General features: G+C 39.5%; 1 protein-coding gene across 2 annotated transcripts in view; it reads left to right on the top strand.

Annotated features, from left to right (window-relative positions):
• Positions 1–20,000, top strand: part of mtor (mechanistic target of rapamycin kinase) — a 361,262-nt gene that overhangs the window by 63,604 nt on the left and 277,658 nt on the right. For both annotated transcript variants that reach the window (XM_062057517.1, XM_062057510.1), the window contains exons 19-20: positions 19,278–19,528; positions 19,593–19,679. In XM_062057517.1, coding sequence (XP_061913501.1) covers positions 19,278–19,528; positions 19,593–19,679 — 338 coding nt within the window. The remainder of the gene's footprint in view (positions 1–19,277; positions 19,529–19,592; positions 19,680–20,000) is intronic.

The following is a 20,000-nucleotide window of genomic DNA, read 5'->3' as shown; positions in this document are numbered from 1 at the left end:
CTATGGGATTCCTCTATTACTCCAAGGTCCAACATTTTCTTTACCTCCTCTTTTATAGCCGCCCGCCTGGCTTCTGGAATTCGGTAGGGCCTTTGTCGTATCACCTTTCCTGGTTTGGTCTCAATGTCATGGTTGATCATCTTGGTCCTTACTGGCAGTTCCGAGAGGCGGTCCTGGTTCCGTCCCAGAAGTTCCTTCACCTCCTGCTTTTGTGACGGGGAGAGGTCCTCTCCTATAGGTACCGGGGGAGTGGTCTGGGGAGAGGGTGCAGTTAAAAAAGCAGCAGATGGCAGCGGCTCGGCCGCGTGCCTTTTTTTCAAAATATTTACATGGTAAACTTGGTGACCTTTCCGCCGGCCTGGCTGGTTTACCTTGTAGTTGACAGGCCCCATTCTCTCAATTATCTCGTATGGCCCCTGCCATCTGGCCAAGAACTTGCATTCGCTGGACGGTACTAATACCAGCACTTTTTCCCCCACCTGGAACTCTCGGAGTGTGGTACCTCGGTTGTACGTTCTTGCCTGTTCTCTTTGGGCTTTTTCCATATGTTCTTGTGACGGACTCAAGCCGTCTTGTGGGTTCCCTGGACCAGTGGTCCCCAACCACCGGGCCACGGCCCGGTACCGGGCCGTGGACCGATTGGTACCAGGCCGCGGCCGCACAAGAATTAAAAAAATAATAAAATAAAAATATTTTTTAAAAATATTTTTTTATTAAATCAACATAAAAAACACAATATATACATTATATATCAATACAGTCTGCAGGGATACAGTCCGTAAGCACACATGATTGTATTTCTTTATGACAAAAAAAATAATAAAATAAAATAAAAATTTTTTTTACTACTATTATTCCCGGGCACGGCGCCGCTTCTGCCTACTGCTCCCCTCACCTCCCAGGGGGTGAACAAGGGGATGGGTCAAATGCAGAGGACAAATTTCATTACACCTAGTGTGTGTGTGACAATCATTAGTACTTTAACTTAACTTTAACTTTACACATACAAACTGTAGCACACAAAAAAGCACATTTAATTAAAAAAACGTGATTATGGTCTTACCTTTACTTATAAATGAAGTCCATGCGCCACTGTTGTGCTGGATAATGCACCCCCGCCGTAGAATGCACCCCCTGACGGGAGTGTTATATCAACTAAAGCCCACAATTAAACTTTCCACGTGCAAGATTGAATCTATTTAAAAAAGTGTAACCGAGGGTTTATAAATGTCGCCTATACTGTATGAAACTACAAAATAACAAACACGGAGGCTCCAGTTTACACGAGGACCACTTTATTTACCTTCTTTCAAAAACCTCCGCTCCACTCCGTGTCATCACTTCTGCTCTTAGCGCCTTCAAAATAAGAGCTCAAGGCATATACTGTATAACATCGTATAACAGGAACTTAAAGGCCTACTGAAACCCACTACTACCGACCACGCAGTCTGATAGTTTATATATCAATGATGAAATCTTAACATTGCAACACATGCCAATACGGCCGGGTTAACTTATAAAGTGCAATTTGAAATTTCCCGCTAAACTTCCGGTTGAAAACGTCTATGTATGATGACGTATGCTCGTGACGTCAATCGTTGAAACGGAAGTATTGGTACCCCATTGAATCCAATACAAAAAAGCTCTGTTTTCATCTCAAAATTCCACAGTATTCTGGACATCTGTGTTGGTGAATCTTTTGCAATTTGTTTAATGAACAATGAAGACTGCAAAGAAGAAAGTTGTAGGTGGGATCGGTGTATTAGCTGCTGGCTGTAGCAACACAACCAGCAGGACTTTGACTTGGATAGCAGACGCGCTAGCCGACGCTAGCCGCCGACCGCACGAATGATCGGGTGAAGTCCTTCGTCCTTCCGTCGATTGCTGGAACCCAGGTGAGCACGGGTGTTGATGAGCAGATGAGGGCTGGCTGGCGTAGGTGGAGCGCTATGTTTTTATCATAGCTCTGTGAGGTCCCGTTGCTAAGTTAGCTTCAATGGGGTCGTTAGCAACAGCATTAAGCTTCGCCAAGCTTGAAATTATTAACCGCGTATTTACATGTACATGGTTTAATAGTATTGTTGATCTTCTGTCTATCCTTCCAGTCAGGGATGTATTTATTTTGTTTCTATCTGCATTTGAGCCCGATGCTATCACTTTAGCTCAGTAGCTAAAGTGCTTCACCGATGTATTGTCGTGGAGATAAAAGTCACTGCGAATGTCCATTTCGCATTCTCGACTCTCATTTTCAAGAGGATATAGTATCCGAGGTGGTTTAAAATACAAATCCGTGATTCACATTTGAAAAAGGAGAGAGTGTGGAATCCAATGAGCCAGCTTGTACCTAAGTTACGGTCAGAGCGAAAAAAGATACGCCCTGCACTGCACTGTAGTCCTTCACTCTCACGTTCCTCATCCAAGAATCTTTCATCCTCGCTCAAATTAATGGGGTAATCGTCGCTTTCTCGGTCCGAATCTCTCTCGCTGCATTGTAAACAATGGGAAAATGTGAGGAGTCCTTCCTCCGGTGACGTCACGCTACTTCCGGTATAGGCAAGGCTTTTTTTTATCAGCGACCAAAAGTTCCGACCTTTATCGTCGTTGTTCTCTACTAAACCCTTTCAGCAAATATATGGCAATATCGCGACATGATCAAGTATGACACATAGATTTGGAAATGCTATCCCCGTTTAAATTTAAAAAAAAGATTCATTTCAGTAGGCCTTTAACATCACAAAGAGGAAAGCCCATGAAAATAGGTTACAAAAGTTATTTAATAAGAAGCCAAAAAGTGCAAAAACAATAATGTTCGTGTTGGAGGAGTTGTGAATGAATGAAATATGAAATCCGTGCTGCAGTCTGCAGGTGTACCTAATGTTGTGGCCCTGCAGTCATTCACAACTCCTCCAACACGAACATTATTGTTTTTGCACTTTTTGGCTTCTTATGAAATAACTTTTTTAAATAGATTCAATCTTGCACGTGGAAAGTTTAAGTGTGGGCTTTAGTTGATATAACACTCCCGTCAGGGGGTGCATTCTACGGCGGGGGTGCATTCTCTACCACCAGGAGGTGGGATTACTGCGAGCCTCAGCCAGTGTGTCTTTTGCAGCCGTTTTATGATCGCTCAGCACAAGAAATACTTATACACATACAGTTGTTGACAAAATACACTGTACATTATTTACCTCAGCTAACTAAACTATGGAAATGTATAATATAGTTCATATAGCAATACGGTCTCACTGCACAGCAGGCCAGCAGTTAGCCGAGTCCGCAATCCATGTTGAGGCACAACGCAGTGACGTACCTCAACTGGCTGCTGATCACCGCACCGTCTCTTCTCAGTATTTGAACGGCAAATGTGAAAATTCAGCGATTTTGAATACAAATAATCTAAAACTGGTGAAGTTAAATGGAAAATAACTTTATAGTATAATCACTGGATACATATAACAATTCAATTTTTTTTTTTTCTTTTTACATTTTTTTTTTTTTCCATGATGGCACGTGAGGCCCCGCCTCACCTGCCTCCAGTGACTGCACGTCACTGAATACAATGGTTTGCAAATCCTTTTCAACCCATATTCAATTGAATGCACTACAAAGACAAGATATTTGATGTTCAAACTCATAAACTTTAGTTTTTGTTTGCAAATAATAATTAACTTAGAATTTCATGGCTGCAACACGTGCCAAAGTAGTTGGGAAAGGGAATGTTCACCACTGTGTTACATCACCTTTTCTTTTAACAACACCCAGTGAACATTTGGGAACTGAGGAGACACATTTTTTAAGCTTCTCTTGTGGAATTCTTTCCCTTTCTTGCTTGATGTACAGCTTAAGTTGTTCAACAGTCCGGGGGTCTCCGTTGTGGTATTTTAGGCTTCATAATGCGCCACACACTTTCAATGGGAGACAGGTCTGGACTACAGGCAGGCCAGTCTAGGACCCGCACTCTTTTACTATGAAGCCACGTTGATGTAACACGTGGCTTGGCATTGTCTTGCTGAAATAAGCAGGGGCGTCCATGGTAACGTTGCTTGGATGGCAACATATGTTGCTCCAAAACCTGTATGTACCTTTCAGCATTAATGGCGTCTTCACAGATGTGTAAGTTACCCATGTCTTGGGCACTAATACACCCCCATACCATCACAGATGCTGGCTTTTCAACTTTGTGCCTATAACAATCCGGATGGTTCTTTTCCTCTTTGGTCCGGAGGATACGACGTCCACAGTTTCCAAAAACAATTTGAAATGTGGACTCGTCAGACCACAGAACACTTTTCCACTTTGTATCAGTCCATTTTAGATGAGCTCAGGCCCAGCGAAGCCGACGGCGTTTCTGGGTGTTGTTGATAAACGGTTTTCGCCTTGCATAGGAGAGTTTTAACTTGCACTTACAGATGAAGCGACCAACTGTATTTACTGACAGTGGGTTTCTGAAGTGTTCCTGAGCCCATGTGGTGATATCCTTTACACACTGATGTCACTTGTTGATGCAGTACAGCCTGAGGGATCAAAGGTCACAGGCTTAGCTGCTTACGTGCAGTGATTTCTCCAGATTCTCTGAACCCTTTGATGATATTACAGACCGTAGATGGTGAAATCCCTAAATTCCTTGCAATAGCTGGTTGAGAAAGGTTTTTCTTAAACTGTTCAACAATTTGCTCACGCATTTGTTGACAAAGTGGTGACCCTCGCCCCATCCTTGTTTGTGAATGACTGAGCATTTCATGGAATCTACTTTTATACCCAATCATGGCACCCACCTGTTCCCAATTTGCCTGTTCACCTGTGGGATGTTCCAAATAAGTGTTTGATGAGCATTCCTCAACTTTATCAGTATTTATTGCCACCTTTCCCAACTTCTTTGTCACGTGTTGCTGGCATCAAATTCTTAAGTTAATGATTATTTGCAAAAAAAAAAATGTTTATCAGTTTGAACATCAAATATGTTGTCTTTGTAGCATATTCAACTGAATATGGGTTGAAAATGATTTGCAAATCATTGTATTCCTTTTATATTTACATCCAACACAATTTCCCAACTCATATGGAAACGGGATTTGTATATGTATGTGTATATATATATATATATATATATATATATATATATATATATATATATATATATATATATATATATATATATATATATATATATATATATATATATATATATACTGTATATATATATATACTGTATATATATATATGAATCTATTTGCTTTTCATCAACGAAGAAACATACGTAAATTAGCTGCACCGTTTTATGGTCTGGACTCTGGAGTGTCATTTGTCAATGTAACAACAAAAGAAGGGATCCAGTTGTTTTATTCACGACCTTACAGCGCCATTTCAAAAAGAGAGGTAAAACAAAAGTAGTGATCAGAAGGAGAAAAAAAAGAAGATAAATACAGTGATAACGTCGGGCAAGCAGAAATGCACAAAGCCATGTTTGTTAAAAGTGATAGTCTACTGCTTCTTTAGCACCTGCATTGAGCGAACTTGTCCAAAAGATGGCGCCATAGCACAAAGAATAACATACTTTACCGTTTGTTTTGCACATGTCAAACTAAAGTATTCCGATTTCAGGTGTGATGCATGAATATGCACGTCACAACCAGATCATTTTATCCCGGGTCCACGTACAAAGTAACATTGTAATCCCAATGATGATCAGATTAAATAAACCTTGTCCATGTACACGTGTCTACTGTCTTGTCCAGTCCGCTACACAGAAGTGTCATAGAGGAACACTCGGAGCCAACAGTACAACGTGAGCCGCTTGTACCCAAAAGGAATTTACTTTCAGTTGTTTGGACGCATAAGACGTTGGCCAAAAAGTAAAGTAGTATTTAAAAGTGGTCAAATTGTTAGGGACAAAAAAAATCACGATTCTTCTTTATTCCGATTTTAAATCAATTAAAATGTTTCAAAAATGGATTTAAAAATATATATATATTATTATTTTTCTAACAACCTATTTTTGAAAATATGTTTTTACGCCATCTCCGCGCTTACTCGCTGCAGGTATACGTTACACGTCAGCTATTATTATCATTTTCAAGAATCGATGAATAAATACAATTGAATGAATACATTAAAATTGTTTTAAATAGATGTTTGTTTTTAGGCCGTGTCCATGCTTACTCACTGCACGTATACGTCATACTTTGGCAACCAAAAGGAGGTTTTATTATAATTATCAGGGTTCCCCCGAGGCTATGGGTGTGATCAATATGACATCATCATATAATTTGCATAATTTGTGATGATGCTTGTATTTTCTTAAAAGGGCTACAAAAATAAGTAAAAAAATACATTTTAAAAACAAATCTGTTATTATTCACAAATATTACATATGTTTTCTTATATGGCTTTGCTCTGTTTTTCAACTGTACAGTGTACTTTGTTGAGAACTTTTCAAGTTTCCAGAGACTTCTCCAATCCTTTAGGGACTTTTTCTTCATATAAAAACAACTAACAACAAATATAGCACCTTTTTCTGGTGTTATTGGAGACTATACTCGTGTTTAGAGACTCTTTACGATGAATAGCGAGAGCTGCAGCCAGCCTTTTTGTCTTTAAAATAGCGCCACTGTCCTCTTAATTTTTGCACTTTTTGTAGATGGCTATATTAAAGTATGTCCTCATCGCAGACATGCTGCCTTCGCACTAGCGAATCGCGTGCGTATTGCTTACGTCATCACAACATCTGGTTTCGGCAGTGCTGTTTCGGTGAACAAAGTATTTTTCCAGCGTTTCACTCGTCAATCGTACGCAAATAATAGGCTAAATTTTTTTCATTCATTCTGTAACGACCTGCTGCCATTAATGTTTATGTTGGTGTATTATTGTATTATCACACTGTGCCTAAAAGGGGATTGGCGGAGAATGAGGAAGTGTTGTTGTGTGTCTGGGAGTGAAGCACAAAGACAGAAGGGTGTGCATAGGAAGGAATACATGTTGGAATTGGGCCGGTTGTTAGCATAAGATTGGCAATAAATGTTAAAAAGAACGTCAGACTTTGTGTGACTTCTTCTGGACATTACAATAAATGATATTACTTTCATTTGTTTTCACGTAAACAACCCTCATTTTTATGGGGTGGGGCTTTTATTTTGCTGTGGCGGTAGGACTGGAGGATTAAGGCAAACAATAATATTCACGATTATTTTGATTGATATTGAAATCATGAATAATACCATGATTATTCAATAATTTTAAAACATGAGGGTATATTGTTCCACCAAAACTTAACTTTAAATCAAATTTAAAATAAGGGATATCAATTTGTAAGAAATTAACAACAACAAATAAAATAATAGTATGAAAAACAAAACAATCAAACAACAATAGCAATATAATAAAACCATAAGAAAATCAGCTTTTTTAAATTAAGTTTCTTACATGCTACACTTTTTTTTACCACCACAAAGTGTGTGCTTTTTGTGTCATATGTAAAATGTATTAAAATGCAAAAATCCTCACATTTATTGGTACAATACATCTTGACCAATTTTGGCCGATATTTTTAAATCCAAGCATAATATTGTTTGTAAATATATTAGTGTTTTAAGTACATTATGCTTGTGTAAGGTACTTTTTTGAAACCTTTATTTTGTTAGTGGAGTCAGTCCAAATGTGGCGCATCGCGCTGTTATTGTGAAGGGGGGAAGTGTGCTGTTGTTATGAGCTTGACGAGTAAGGAAAAAGAGCGAGACTCTCAAGTTGCGACTGCTGTCCTGTTTGTACATTGTTACATCCATGATGTCGTTCACAACAGATGACGTGTTGTGGTGTATGATTGTTTGTACATTGATGTTACATCCATGATGTCATTCACAACAACACAACAGATGAGATGTGTTGTGTGTGTATGATTGTTTGTACATTGATGTTACATCCATGATGTCGTTCATAACAACACAACAGATGAGATGTGTTGTGGTGTATGATTGTTTGTACATTGATGTTACATCCATGATGTCTTTCACAACAGATGAGATGTGTTGTGTGTGTATGATTGTTTGTACATTGATGTTACATCCATGATGTCGTTCATAACAACACAACAGATGAGATGTGTTGTGGTGTATGATTGTTTGTACATTGATGTTACATCCATGATGTCGTTCACAACAGATGAGATGTGTTGTGTGTGTATGATTTTTTTGTACATTGATGTTACATCCATGATGTCGTTCACAACAACACAACAGATGAGATGTGTTGTGGTGTATGATTGTTTGTACATTGATGTTACATCCATGATGTCGTTCACAACAACACAACAGATGAGGTGTGTAGTGAGTGTATGGATTGTTCTTGCTCGCTCTAGCTTCCTATTTTAGTTGCTGTTTCAAGTACCGTCTCCACATTGTTTAGGTTAGGACGTAATTTGGGGATGAGTGAGCGGTACATTATTTTACCAAACAAATGTCTCTTCTTCTCACAATGACAGCATTTTACTCACACTTATGTCAATTTCCCTGATATCCTGCGTTAAACATCGGATTCCCTTTTACTTGCCAATTCTGTGACTCAGTTGGTAGTTACGTTAACGCGGAAATGCCTTACTTTTTTTTGTTGAGTTTAGTGATTATTAGTTAGGCATTCTAGCACGGTATCAAAAAAAATAGTAACCAAGCTGAGATGATTCCACAAACTTCTAGTAGACATGTTCTTTTTTCCGTCAAAAGCTCACTCATCCATTTCACTGTTGTAAGCTCAGGAATTTGCCTGCAGGTTGTGCCGCCTATTAATCTTTTCTTTCTTTTTTCAATTATAATATTATTATGATAAGTGAAAAACCAGTGAAGTTGGCATGTTGTGTAAATCGTAATTAAAAACAGAATACAATGATTTGCAAACTATTTTCAACTTATATTCAGTACTGCATCAAAAAGCGACATCAGTGTGTAAAGGATATCAACACATGGGCTCAGGAACACTTCAGAAAACCACTGTCAGTAACTAAAGTTGGTCGCTACATCTGTAAATGCAAGTTAAAACTCTACCATGCAAAACCAAAGTCATTTATCAACAACACCCAGAAACACTTTGCTGGGCCCGAGCTCGTCTAAGATGGACTGATGCAAAGTGGAAAAGTGTTTTGTGGTTTGACGATTCCACATTGCAAATTGTTTTTGGAAACTGGACGTCTTGTCCTCCGGACCAAAGAGGAAAAGAACCATCCGGTGCAAAGTTCAAAAGCCAGCATCTGTGATGGTATGGGGGTGTACTAGTGCCCAAGGCATGGGTAACTTACACATCTGTGAAGGCACCATTAATGCTGAAAGGTACATACAGGTTTTGGAGCAACATATGTTGCCATCCAAGCAACGTTATCATGGACGCCCCTGCTTATTTCAGCAAGACAATGCCAAGCCACATTCTGCACGTGTTACAACAGCGTAGCTTCATAGTAAAAGAGTGCGGCTACTAGACTGGCCTGCCTGTAGTCCAGACCTGTCTCCCATTGAAAATGTGTGGCACATTATGAAGTGTAAAATACCACAACGGAGACCCCGGACTGTTGAACAACTTAAGCTGTACATCAAGTAAGAATGGGAAAGAATTCCACCTGAAAAGCTTCACAAATGTGTCCCCTCAGTTCCCAAACCTTTACTGAGTGTTGTTAAAAGGAAAGGCCATATAACACAGTGGTAAAAATGCCCCTGTGACAACTTTTTTGCAATGTGTTGCTGCCATTAAATTCTAAGTTCATGATTATTTGCAAAAGAAATAAGTTTCTCAGTGTGAACATTAAATATCTTGTCTTTGCAGTCTATTCAATTGAATATAAGTTGAAAAGGATTTACAAATCATTGTATTCTCTTTTTATTTACCATTTACACAACGTGACAACTTCACTGCTTTTGGGTTTTGTACATTGCGAGAATCGGAAAACACACCGTAATTGCTAGGAATTTTAGGCCACATGAAAGACTATTTTGTGTGGGCCCTTTCTACCGCATTTATTCACGACAGCACTGATCGTGCATTTACCAAAACCGAGGTAGAAAATTCAATTATTTTGTTATTGTGATTTTTGCCATAATCGCCGAGCTCTGCGTGAAAAGGCCATCTGCTGTAAACAAATCACATTTATGGTATGTCCTCCTGAGAACTAGCATCCTCTGCAGTTGGCATTTGTGTTTTGGATAACAGGGTTATTTTTTCCAGAAATGTTCAACAACACCAACAACAAATACCCACAGCAAGGGCGCTTGTTCTCAAGAGGATGTGGTAATCCACGACCAGGCTCAATTATGTGACCTTTATTCCCAGGGACAATATTTTGGAAGTAACAGGTGCCATCCATTATTTGTGGAGCTTAGCGTTGACCCAAAGAGAGAACCTCAGTGCTGCATGTGTCTGAGTGGTAATAGTTCTAACAGATCTGTTCTCCAACCGAATGGCGTCCAGCCAGGCCTGGAGGATCCGGTTGTTGTTGGTGTTGGCAGATTTATTAGGGTCTCTGCGTGGAAAGAGCGGGCTTTAAGGGCGCCGATTCTGCCTGTAAGAGCTGGCATTGGTTCTCTTTGTGCAGCTCAAGACCAACTGTGGAACTGATCAATCGTTCACCCATTGACTGTACTGAAGACAGTTCAGGTCTAAATAAACCGCCTGTCTTCCCCAGACCTGCGGTATTAACAAAAAGGCCCAAAAGTGAAGTTTGCCTGCAGCGTCTATGACAGTCTGTTATGTCTACAAGCGCCTGAGTCTTCAGGGAGAAGCTGGGCCTGAATACCAGACGTCTGTAAGCTCACGTTGCCTGCTAAGTCCCACACGGCTAAATGGACACATTAACCCCGTAAGCATCACCTGTCAAAGGACACATTTGTGAAACCGGTTAAGAAGAACAAGACGCTAATGGGTAGGGGTGGAGGAAGTCATCAATTCTGGACAAATGGTTATGATGTTAGTTTATTCCGAAAATTTGTACAATTACAATATGATACATCACATAATTACAGTATGAATGGTTATGGTGTTAGTTTATTCCGAATATGCGTACAATTACAATATGATACATCACATAATTACAGTACGGATGGTTATGGTGTTAGTTTATTCTGAACATTTGTACAATTACAATATGATACATCACATAATTACAGTATGAATGGTTATGGTGTTAGTTTATTCCGAACATTTGTACAATTACAATGGTGTTAGTTTATTCCGAATATGTGTACAATTACAATATGATACATCACATAATTACAGTACGAATGGTTATGGTGTTAGTTTATTCCGAACATTTGTACAATTAGAATATGATACATCACATACCGTATTTTTCGAAGTATAAGTCACACCGGCCGAAAATGCATAATAAAGAAGGAAAAAAACATATATAAGTTGCACTGGAGTATAAGTCGCATTTTTTTGGGAAATTTATTTGATAAAACCCAACACCAAGAATAGACATTTGAAAGGCAATATAAAATAAATAAAGAATAGTGAACAACAGGCTGAATAAGTGTACGTTATATGACGCATAAATAACCAACTGAGAACGTGCCTGGTATGTTAACGTAACATATTATGGTAAGAGTCATTCAAATAACTATAACATATAGAAGATGCTATACGTTTACCAAACAATCTATCACTCCTAATCGCTAAATCCGATGAAATCTTATACGTCTAGTCTCATACGTGAATGAGCTAAATAATATTATTTGATATTTTACGGTAATGTGTTAATAATTTCACACATAAGTCGCTCCTGAGTATAAGTCGCACCCCAAACTATGAAAAAAACTGCGACTTATAGTCCGAAAAATACGGTAATTACAGCATTAATGGTTATGGTGTTAGTTTATTCCGAACATTTGTACAATTACAATATCATACATCACATAATTACAGTACGAATGGTTATAATGTTAGTTTATTCCGAACATTTGTACAATTACAATATCATACATCACATAATTACAGCATGTCCAAAAAGGAGTCAGATGGAACATTACTAACACATTTGTAAATAAGAGTAAATAAATAGACAAATGGCTGAGTAAATAATTATTGAATACATTATTGAAATTCTCATAAATAAATACTTAAGAAATTAATTATTCAGATAATGAGATGAATAAGATGATCTCCTTTTTTTTAAAGAGGTTAAATATGTTTATATATATATATATATATATATATATATATATATATATATATATATATATATATATATATATATATATATATATATATATATATATATATATATATATATATATATAATACAGTAAATAAATAAATGATAAATGGGTTATACTTGTATAGCGCTTTTCTACCTTCAAGGTACTCAAAGCGCTTTGACAGTATTTCCACATTCACCCATTCACACACACATTCACACACTGATGGCGGGAGCTGCCATGCAAGGCCAGTACTGTATGTACTGTATTTTCCGGACCACAGGGCGCACCAGATTATAAGTCGCATTAAAGGAGTCATATTATATATATTTTTTTGTAAATGTAAAAGACTTCCTTGTGGTCTACATAACATGTAATGGTGTTTCTTTTGTCAAAATGTTGCATAGATGATGTTTTACAGATCATCTTCAAGTCGCTTTCTGACAGTCGCTGCAGGATGTGCTGTTTTGTGGGCGGTCTTATTTACGTGCCTCTACTTCGACAGCGTCTTCTCCCCGTCATCTTTGTTGTAGCGGTGTAGCGTGCAAGGACGGGAGTGGAAGAAGTGTCAAAAGATGGAGCTAACTGTTTTAATGACATTCAGACTTTACTTCAATCATCCGGAAACAACAACAAGGCCGGAAATGTGTCCCGTGAAAAACTGTCCGACCAGAACTGTAATAACTAATGTTTCTTGGGTGAATAATGTAAACTCACTACACCGGTATGTTTTAGCGCTTTCATGGCGAGTTTACTGACAGATATAAGTAAGAACTTCACACTACTTTATATTAGAAATGGCAACAGCGGAGGATAAATGTCCCATAACAAGAAGATAGAGAAAAAGAAGAAACTTATCGACTACGGTGTCGGCACAGACTACAAAGGCGGGCGTACGCAATTTTTCAGGATTTATGCAGATCCCAAATACAGATCAGCAGGTACCAGAAGGTAAGGAAAGTTGCTTTTGCATAATATTGCGAAACAAAACGCCAGATAATGTCTTACCTTATACGCACACCATAATAATACTCCTATGTTTAATGCGGCGACAATCCATCAAGCGGTGCGGCTTACCAAAGTCGTACTTAAACATTTTGATAGATTTTTGAGCGCCTGGTGTAATGTTCTATATTTTCAATGGAACATATAACATTTTGGTGTTTACTTGAGTCACATTGCAGTTTACACTTATCTCTTATGTGTGACTGCCATCACATTGCAGTCTACACGTATCTCTTATGTGTGTCTGCCATCTACTGGTCACACTTATCATTTCACCATGTACCAAATAAAATAGCTTTGAGGTCGGTAAGCACAACCAGAATTATTCCTTACATTAGGCGCACCGGGTTATAAGGCGCACTGTCAAGTTTTGAGGGAAAAAAATGATTTTAAGTGTGCCTTATAGTCCGGAAAATACGGTATATGTATAGGTGTATATCGGGGGTCTCAAACCACTTGCGGCCCGCGAGAGGTTATTTTGCGGCCCGCACCTTAATATGAAAGTTTAATGTTAGTGCAGCCCGCGAGTTTTAAACGAATGGCGCTTGACAGCGTTGTGTGCGGAGCTGACGGAATCTACCAATCACGGTGTGGTATATGGCTCTCGATAATATCGAGGGTGTGCCTTGATGGCACTGTCTTCAGTGTCCTCTAGAACAGTGGTCCCCAACCACCGGGCTACAGCCCGGTACCGGTCCGTGGACCGATTGGTACCGGGCCGCGGCCGCACAAGAAATGTAAAAAAACCCCAAAAAAAACAAAACAAAAATGTTTTATTTTTTTATTTAATCAACATAAAAAACACAATATATACATTATATATCAATATAAATCAATGCAGTCTGCAGGGATACAGTCCGTAAGCACACATGATTGTATTTCTTTATGACAAAAAAAAAAAAAAAACATTTTTATTCTCTCTGTACTCCGACAGAGAGTCGCTGGGCGAATCAGACGTGTAACACGTTAGTGGTGATGTTAGCCCGTTCGGGGCTAATTGTGCTACCGTAACTGTAAACTCCACGGCGAGACGACCCCCACTAGCTCCTGTAATATCAATAAACCCGAATTAATAAATAATATGTTAGTGTGTTCTAAGTAATCTACTTTATGAATAATCCTTATAGCTCTTTTCTGTAATTGATACAGAGAAAGTTGCGGTGCACAAGGAATACAATTTGAAACGTCATTATACAACTAGACATGCTGAAGAGTATGCAAAATACCAGGGAGATGAGAGAGTGAACTAGGTTGCAAATTTTAAAACCAGTCTACTGAGGCAACAAGATTTCGTCAAGAAAGCAAGCGAAAAGAGCGATGCAGCAGTCAAAGCTAGCTACATGGTGAGTGAGATAATTGCTAGGGCGGGAAAGCCATTCAAAGAAGGTGAATTCATTAAAAAGTGCATGTTAGATTTTTTTTAAGAGAAAAAACTGGGTGCGGCCCAGCCTCACCCAGTTTCTGCATCCAGTGGCCCCCAGGTAAATTGAGTTTGAGACCCCTGGTGTATATGCAGTCGTGGTCAAAAGTTTACACTTGTAAAGAACATAATGTCATGGCTGTCTTGAGTTTCCAATAATTTCTACAACTCTTATTTATTTGTGACAGGCGGATCGGTGCGGCGTCTTCAGTAATGCGAACGCTGTATCGATCCGTTGTGGTAAAGAATGAGCTGAGCCGGAAGGCAAAGCTCTCAATTTACCGGTCGATCTACGTTCCCATCCTCACCTACGGTCATGAGCTTTGGGTTATGACCGAAAGGACAAGATCACGGGTACAAGCGGCCGAAATTAGTTTCCTCCGCCGGGTGGCGGGTCTCTCCCTTAGAGATAGGGTGAGAGGCTCTGTCATCCGGGAGGAGCTCAAAGTTAAGCCACATGGAGAGGAGCCAGATGAGGTGGTTCGGGCTTCTGGTCAGGATGCCACCGTGTTTGGGGCACGTCCGACCGGCAGGAGGCCAAGGGGAAGACCCAAGACACATTAGGGAAGACTATGTCTCCCGGCTGGCCTGGGAACGCCTCGGGATCCCCCGGGAGGAGCTGGACAAAGTGGCTGGGGTGAGGGAAGTCTGGGCTTCTCTGCTTAGGCTGCTTCCCCCGCGACCCCACCTCGGATAAGCGGAAGAAAATGGATGGATGGATGATTTTTTATTTTTTTTAGCCTATTAAGAATAGTTACCGGTAAAGGATTCATTCAAAAATCGATTATTGTTTTAAACCCCTCGTGCTCTGTACGCGTCTAAGCGCGTTACAGCAGAGAGTAACACCACCAGCATGCAGTTTCGTGGCAAGTGGTGCTAAGACTAATAATACTAACCATACTGCAGACATATTGTGATGATGACCTCATGCAGCTCACCACGTGTTTACCTTGGCAGATGCTGGCTTCTCCACGGACATCTTTGATGAAGATGAAAGCGAGCCCATCACTAATACTGTCACGCTCTCATGAAGTATTTCTCTCTTTGTGACTTCGGAATGGCGGTGATTCATGCACCAACCCGCTGCTGGAGCCCAGGGGCTCTGGACTGACAGATGTCTTGACTAATGACCGAGTCAACAATAGTGTTTGAAGGGCGGTAAAGAAAAGCATAAACCTCCATCAAATGCGGCAGAATCTTCATGTTGTGCCCAAATTAACCATTCTCCACCATTTAATACTCCTGTTTTAAGTCAGCTGGGATAGGCTCCAGCCCTTCCCAAAGCTGACTCAACGTATTGAAGGGCGGATCATTCCCCACCATTTTTGTTAGAATTCAGAGCTAATTTTACTGTGTATGCCCATCCTGGGATAGGCTCCAGCCCTCCCCGCGACTCCTGACCTGGATAAGCAGTATAGAACATGTGTGGACAGATGGGCGATTCTCTACCATTTTGAGTAAAACTCAGGTCCTACTTTGCACAATGAAACCCCATTTTAAATCAGCTGGGATAGGCTCCAGCCTTTTCCATGACCTTCTGCAGCATAAGCAGTATAGAAAATGTATTGATGCGCAGGTGGATGGACAGGTCTTCACCATTTTCAATGAAGCTCCGAGCCTGAGTCGCACTGTGTATGCCAATCTTAAATCAGCCGGGGTAGGCTCCAGCTTTTTCCTTTACCCTAAGGTAATCAATATGGAAAACGTATTAATGGATGGACAATCCTTTGCCATTTTTAGTGAAACTCTGGTCTTAATTTGCAGTGTGTGTGTTCATCCTAAATTACTTTGGATAGGCTCTAGCCCTCCCTGTGACCCTTAGAAAGATATGCAGTATAGAGAATGTATTGATTGACAGATGGACAATTTTTCTTGGTAAAACCAAACTTAATTTGCACTCTATATGCCGATCTTAAGTCAGATGGGGTAGGTTCAAGCCCTTTCTGTGACCCGGCAGGATAAGCAGTATAGAAAGTGTAATAATTGGTGAAAAATTCTCCACTATCTTTGGTGAAACTCTGATCTTAATTTACACTGTTAATGCTATTCATAAATCAGCTGGGGTAGGCTCCAGCTTTCCCCATATCACCCTAAGATAATCAATATAGAAAATGTATTGATAGATGGACAATCCTTTGCTATTTTTAGTGAAACTCTGGTCTTAATTAGCAGTGTGTGTGTTCATTTTAAATCAGCTGGGATAGGATCCAGCCCTCCCCGTGACCCTAAGAACGATACACAGGATATAATATGTATTGATTGACAGATGAACGTTCATATTTTTGGGGTAAAACCGAACTTAACTTATATGTATATATGTATGTATACATAAATGCCTGTCTTAAATCAGTTGGGATAGGTTTAATCCCTTTCTGTGACCTTGAGCAGGATAAGCAGTATATAATGTGTATTAATCGGTGAAGAATCCTCCACCATCTTTGATGAAACTCTGATCTTAATTTTCACTGTGTATGCCAATCGTAAATCAGCTGGGGTAGGCTCAAGCTTTCCCCATCACCCTAAGATAATCAATATTGAAAATGTATTGATAGATGGACAATCCTTTGCGAAACTCAGGTCATAATTTGCAGTGTGTGTTCATCGTAAATCAGCCGGTATAGGCTCCAGCCCTCTCGTGACCCTAAGAACGATACACAGCATAGAAAGTATAGTGATTGACAGATCAACTGAATTATTTTTGGAAAACTGATTTAAAACTTAATTTGCACTGTAAATGCTGATTTTAAGTCAGCTGGGCTAGGCTCCAGCCCTTCTTGTGAGCCTGAAAAGCAGTATTGAAAATGTGTTAATGTGCGGATGGGATGGATAATTGTCCATTTGAGGTGAAACGCAGCAGTAGAAGTAGTAGTAGTAGCAGTAGCAGTAGTAGTAGTATACACAGTAAGTAGTTGTAGTAGCAGCAGTAGTAGTATAAACAGTAAGTAGTAGTAGCAATAGCAGCAGTAGAAATAGTAGTAGCAATAGCAGCTGTAGTAGTAGTAGTAGCAGTAGTAGTTGTAGTAGTATAAACAGTAATTAGTTGTAGTAGCAGCAGTACTAATATACAAAGTAAGTAGCAGTGGCAGTAGGAATAATAGCAGTTGTAGTAGTAGCAGTAGTAGTATACACAATAAGTAGTATACACAATTAGTAGTAGTAGTATAAACATTAAGTAGAAGTAGCAGTAGGACATAGCAGGATCAGTAGTAGTAGTAGTATAAACAGTAAGTAGTAGTAGTATAAACCGTAAGTAGTAGTATAAAAAATAAGTAGTAGTAGTAGTAGCAGCAGTAGTAGTATAATCAGTAAGTAGTTGTAGTAGTAGTATAAACAGTTAGTAGTAGTACTAGCATTAGTAGTAGTATCAGGAGCAGTACTAGTTGTAGTAGTAGCATAAACAGTAAGTAGTAGTAGCAGTACTAGTACTAATAGTAGTATAAACAGTAAGTAGTAGTAGCAGTACTAGTACTAATAGTAGTATAAACAGTAAGTAGTAGTAGTAGTATAAATTGTAAGTAGTAGTAGTATAAACAGTAAGTTGTAGTACTAGCAGTAGTAGTAGAATAAACAGTAAGTAGTTGAGTTATCAGACGTAGGTTTGGATGCAGCATCTGGTTTAGTAGCATGAGAACAAACATGTTTTTGAGTCATCCTAACTAGTAGTAATAGTAGTATTATAAACAGTTAGTAGTAGTAGTAGTAGTATAAACAGTAAGTAGTTGAGTTATCAGACAAAGTTTAGACGCTTTTTGATTGATTGATTGAGACTTTAATTAGTAGGTTGCACAGTGAAGTACATATTCCGTACAATTGACCACTAAATGGTAACACCCGAATAAGTTTTTCAACTTGTTTAAGTCGGGGTCCACTTAAATTGATTCATGATACAGATATATACTATCAGATATATACTATCATCATAATACAGTCATCACACAAGATAATCACATTGAATTATTTACATTATTTACAATCCGGGGTGTGGAGGGGGTGGTGGGTTAGGTTTGGTTGTTATCATCAGACATCAACAATTGAGAACAGAGAAAAGGATATTGGAACAGTGTAGGTCTGACTTGGTAGGATTTGGACAGCAAGTAGTGGACATAGAGAGAGAGAGCGAGAGGGAGGGAGAGAAAGAGAGAGATCAGAAGGCATAAGAAAAAGTATCTACATTTGATTGTTTACATTTGATTATTAACAATCCGGGGAGGGTGTTAGTTTAGGGTTGTAGCTGCCTGGAGGTGAACTTTTATTTTATTTTATTTTTTATTTTACTTATTATACGCAGCATCTGGTTTAGTAGTTGTAGTAGTATAAACAGTAAGTAGTAGTAGTTGAGTTATCAGACAGATGTTTGGATGCAACATCTGGTTTAGTAGTAGAAGTAGTATTATAAACAGTAAGTAGTACTATTAGCAGTGGTAGTAGTAGTTGAGTTATCAGACGTGTTTGCACGTAGCATCTGGTTTAGTAGTAGTAGTAGTATAAACAGTAAGTAGTAGTTGTAGTTGAGTTATCAGACTAGGTTTAGACACAGTATCTGGTTTAGTAGTAGTATAAACAGTCAGTAGTACTAGTAGTAGTTGAGTTATCAGACTAGTTTAGCAGCAAGAGAACAAAGGTGTTTGTTGGGTGATGATAAGTGAAGAATAAAGTTCAGTAACAACCTCAACACGTCTCCATCCCAGCCGACTACAGCACCAGTGAGATGCTGGTCAACATGGGCAACCTGCCGCTGGACGAGTTCTACCCGGCGGTGGCCATCGTCACGCTGATGCGCATCCTGAGGGACCCCTCCCTGTCCAACCATCACACCATGGTGGTCCAGGCCGTCACCTTCATCTTCAAGTCCCTGGGCCTCAAGTGCGTCCAGTTCCTGCCGCAGGTCATGCCCGCTTTCCTCAACGTGATCCGCGTGTGCGACGCCAGCATCCGAGAGGTAGTTGGCGCCAGAGACCGCCGGTTATGGTTTGGCAGTGATTGACCTCCTTGTGTTCCTCCAGTTCCTCTTCCAGCAGATGGGAATGGTGGTGTGCTTTGTGAAGATCCACATCCGCCCCTACATGGATGACATCTTTACCCTCATCAGAGTGAGTTGACTTCCTGTCCTGCTAATTACGCCCTCACGGATGTCTTCTTTATTGATTAGTCTGGCCTGACCGCACCTTTTTATTTCACTGTGTTTTCTTTGGTTGATTCTGTAAAGATGTTGTGGGGTGAATACACAACTATTATTATTAAGAAGTAGTAAAAACCGGGGGTATCCAAACTACTGTCAGCCTTTTCAATTTGGCCCGCAAGACTTCATGAGTTCATCACAGTACTTTCAATTTAATCTTAAATATCAGGCGCTCCCTGAATGCCACATATTTGCTGCCATTTTGTGGACAATGTGATTAAATCAGATCAAT

The sequence above is a fragment of the Entelurus aequoreus genome, linkage group LG01, assembly GCF_033978785.1.
Source record: "Entelurus aequoreus isolate RoL-2023_Sb linkage group LG01, RoL_Eaeq_v1.1, whole genome shotgun sequence".
In the NCBI taxonomy this organism is placed as follows: Eukaryota; Metazoa; Chordata; class Actinopteri; order Syngnathiformes; family Syngnathidae; genus Entelurus; species Entelurus aequoreus.
Note: the sequence above shows the minus strand (reverse complement) of the source record. Positions and strands in the feature narration are given on the sequence as shown.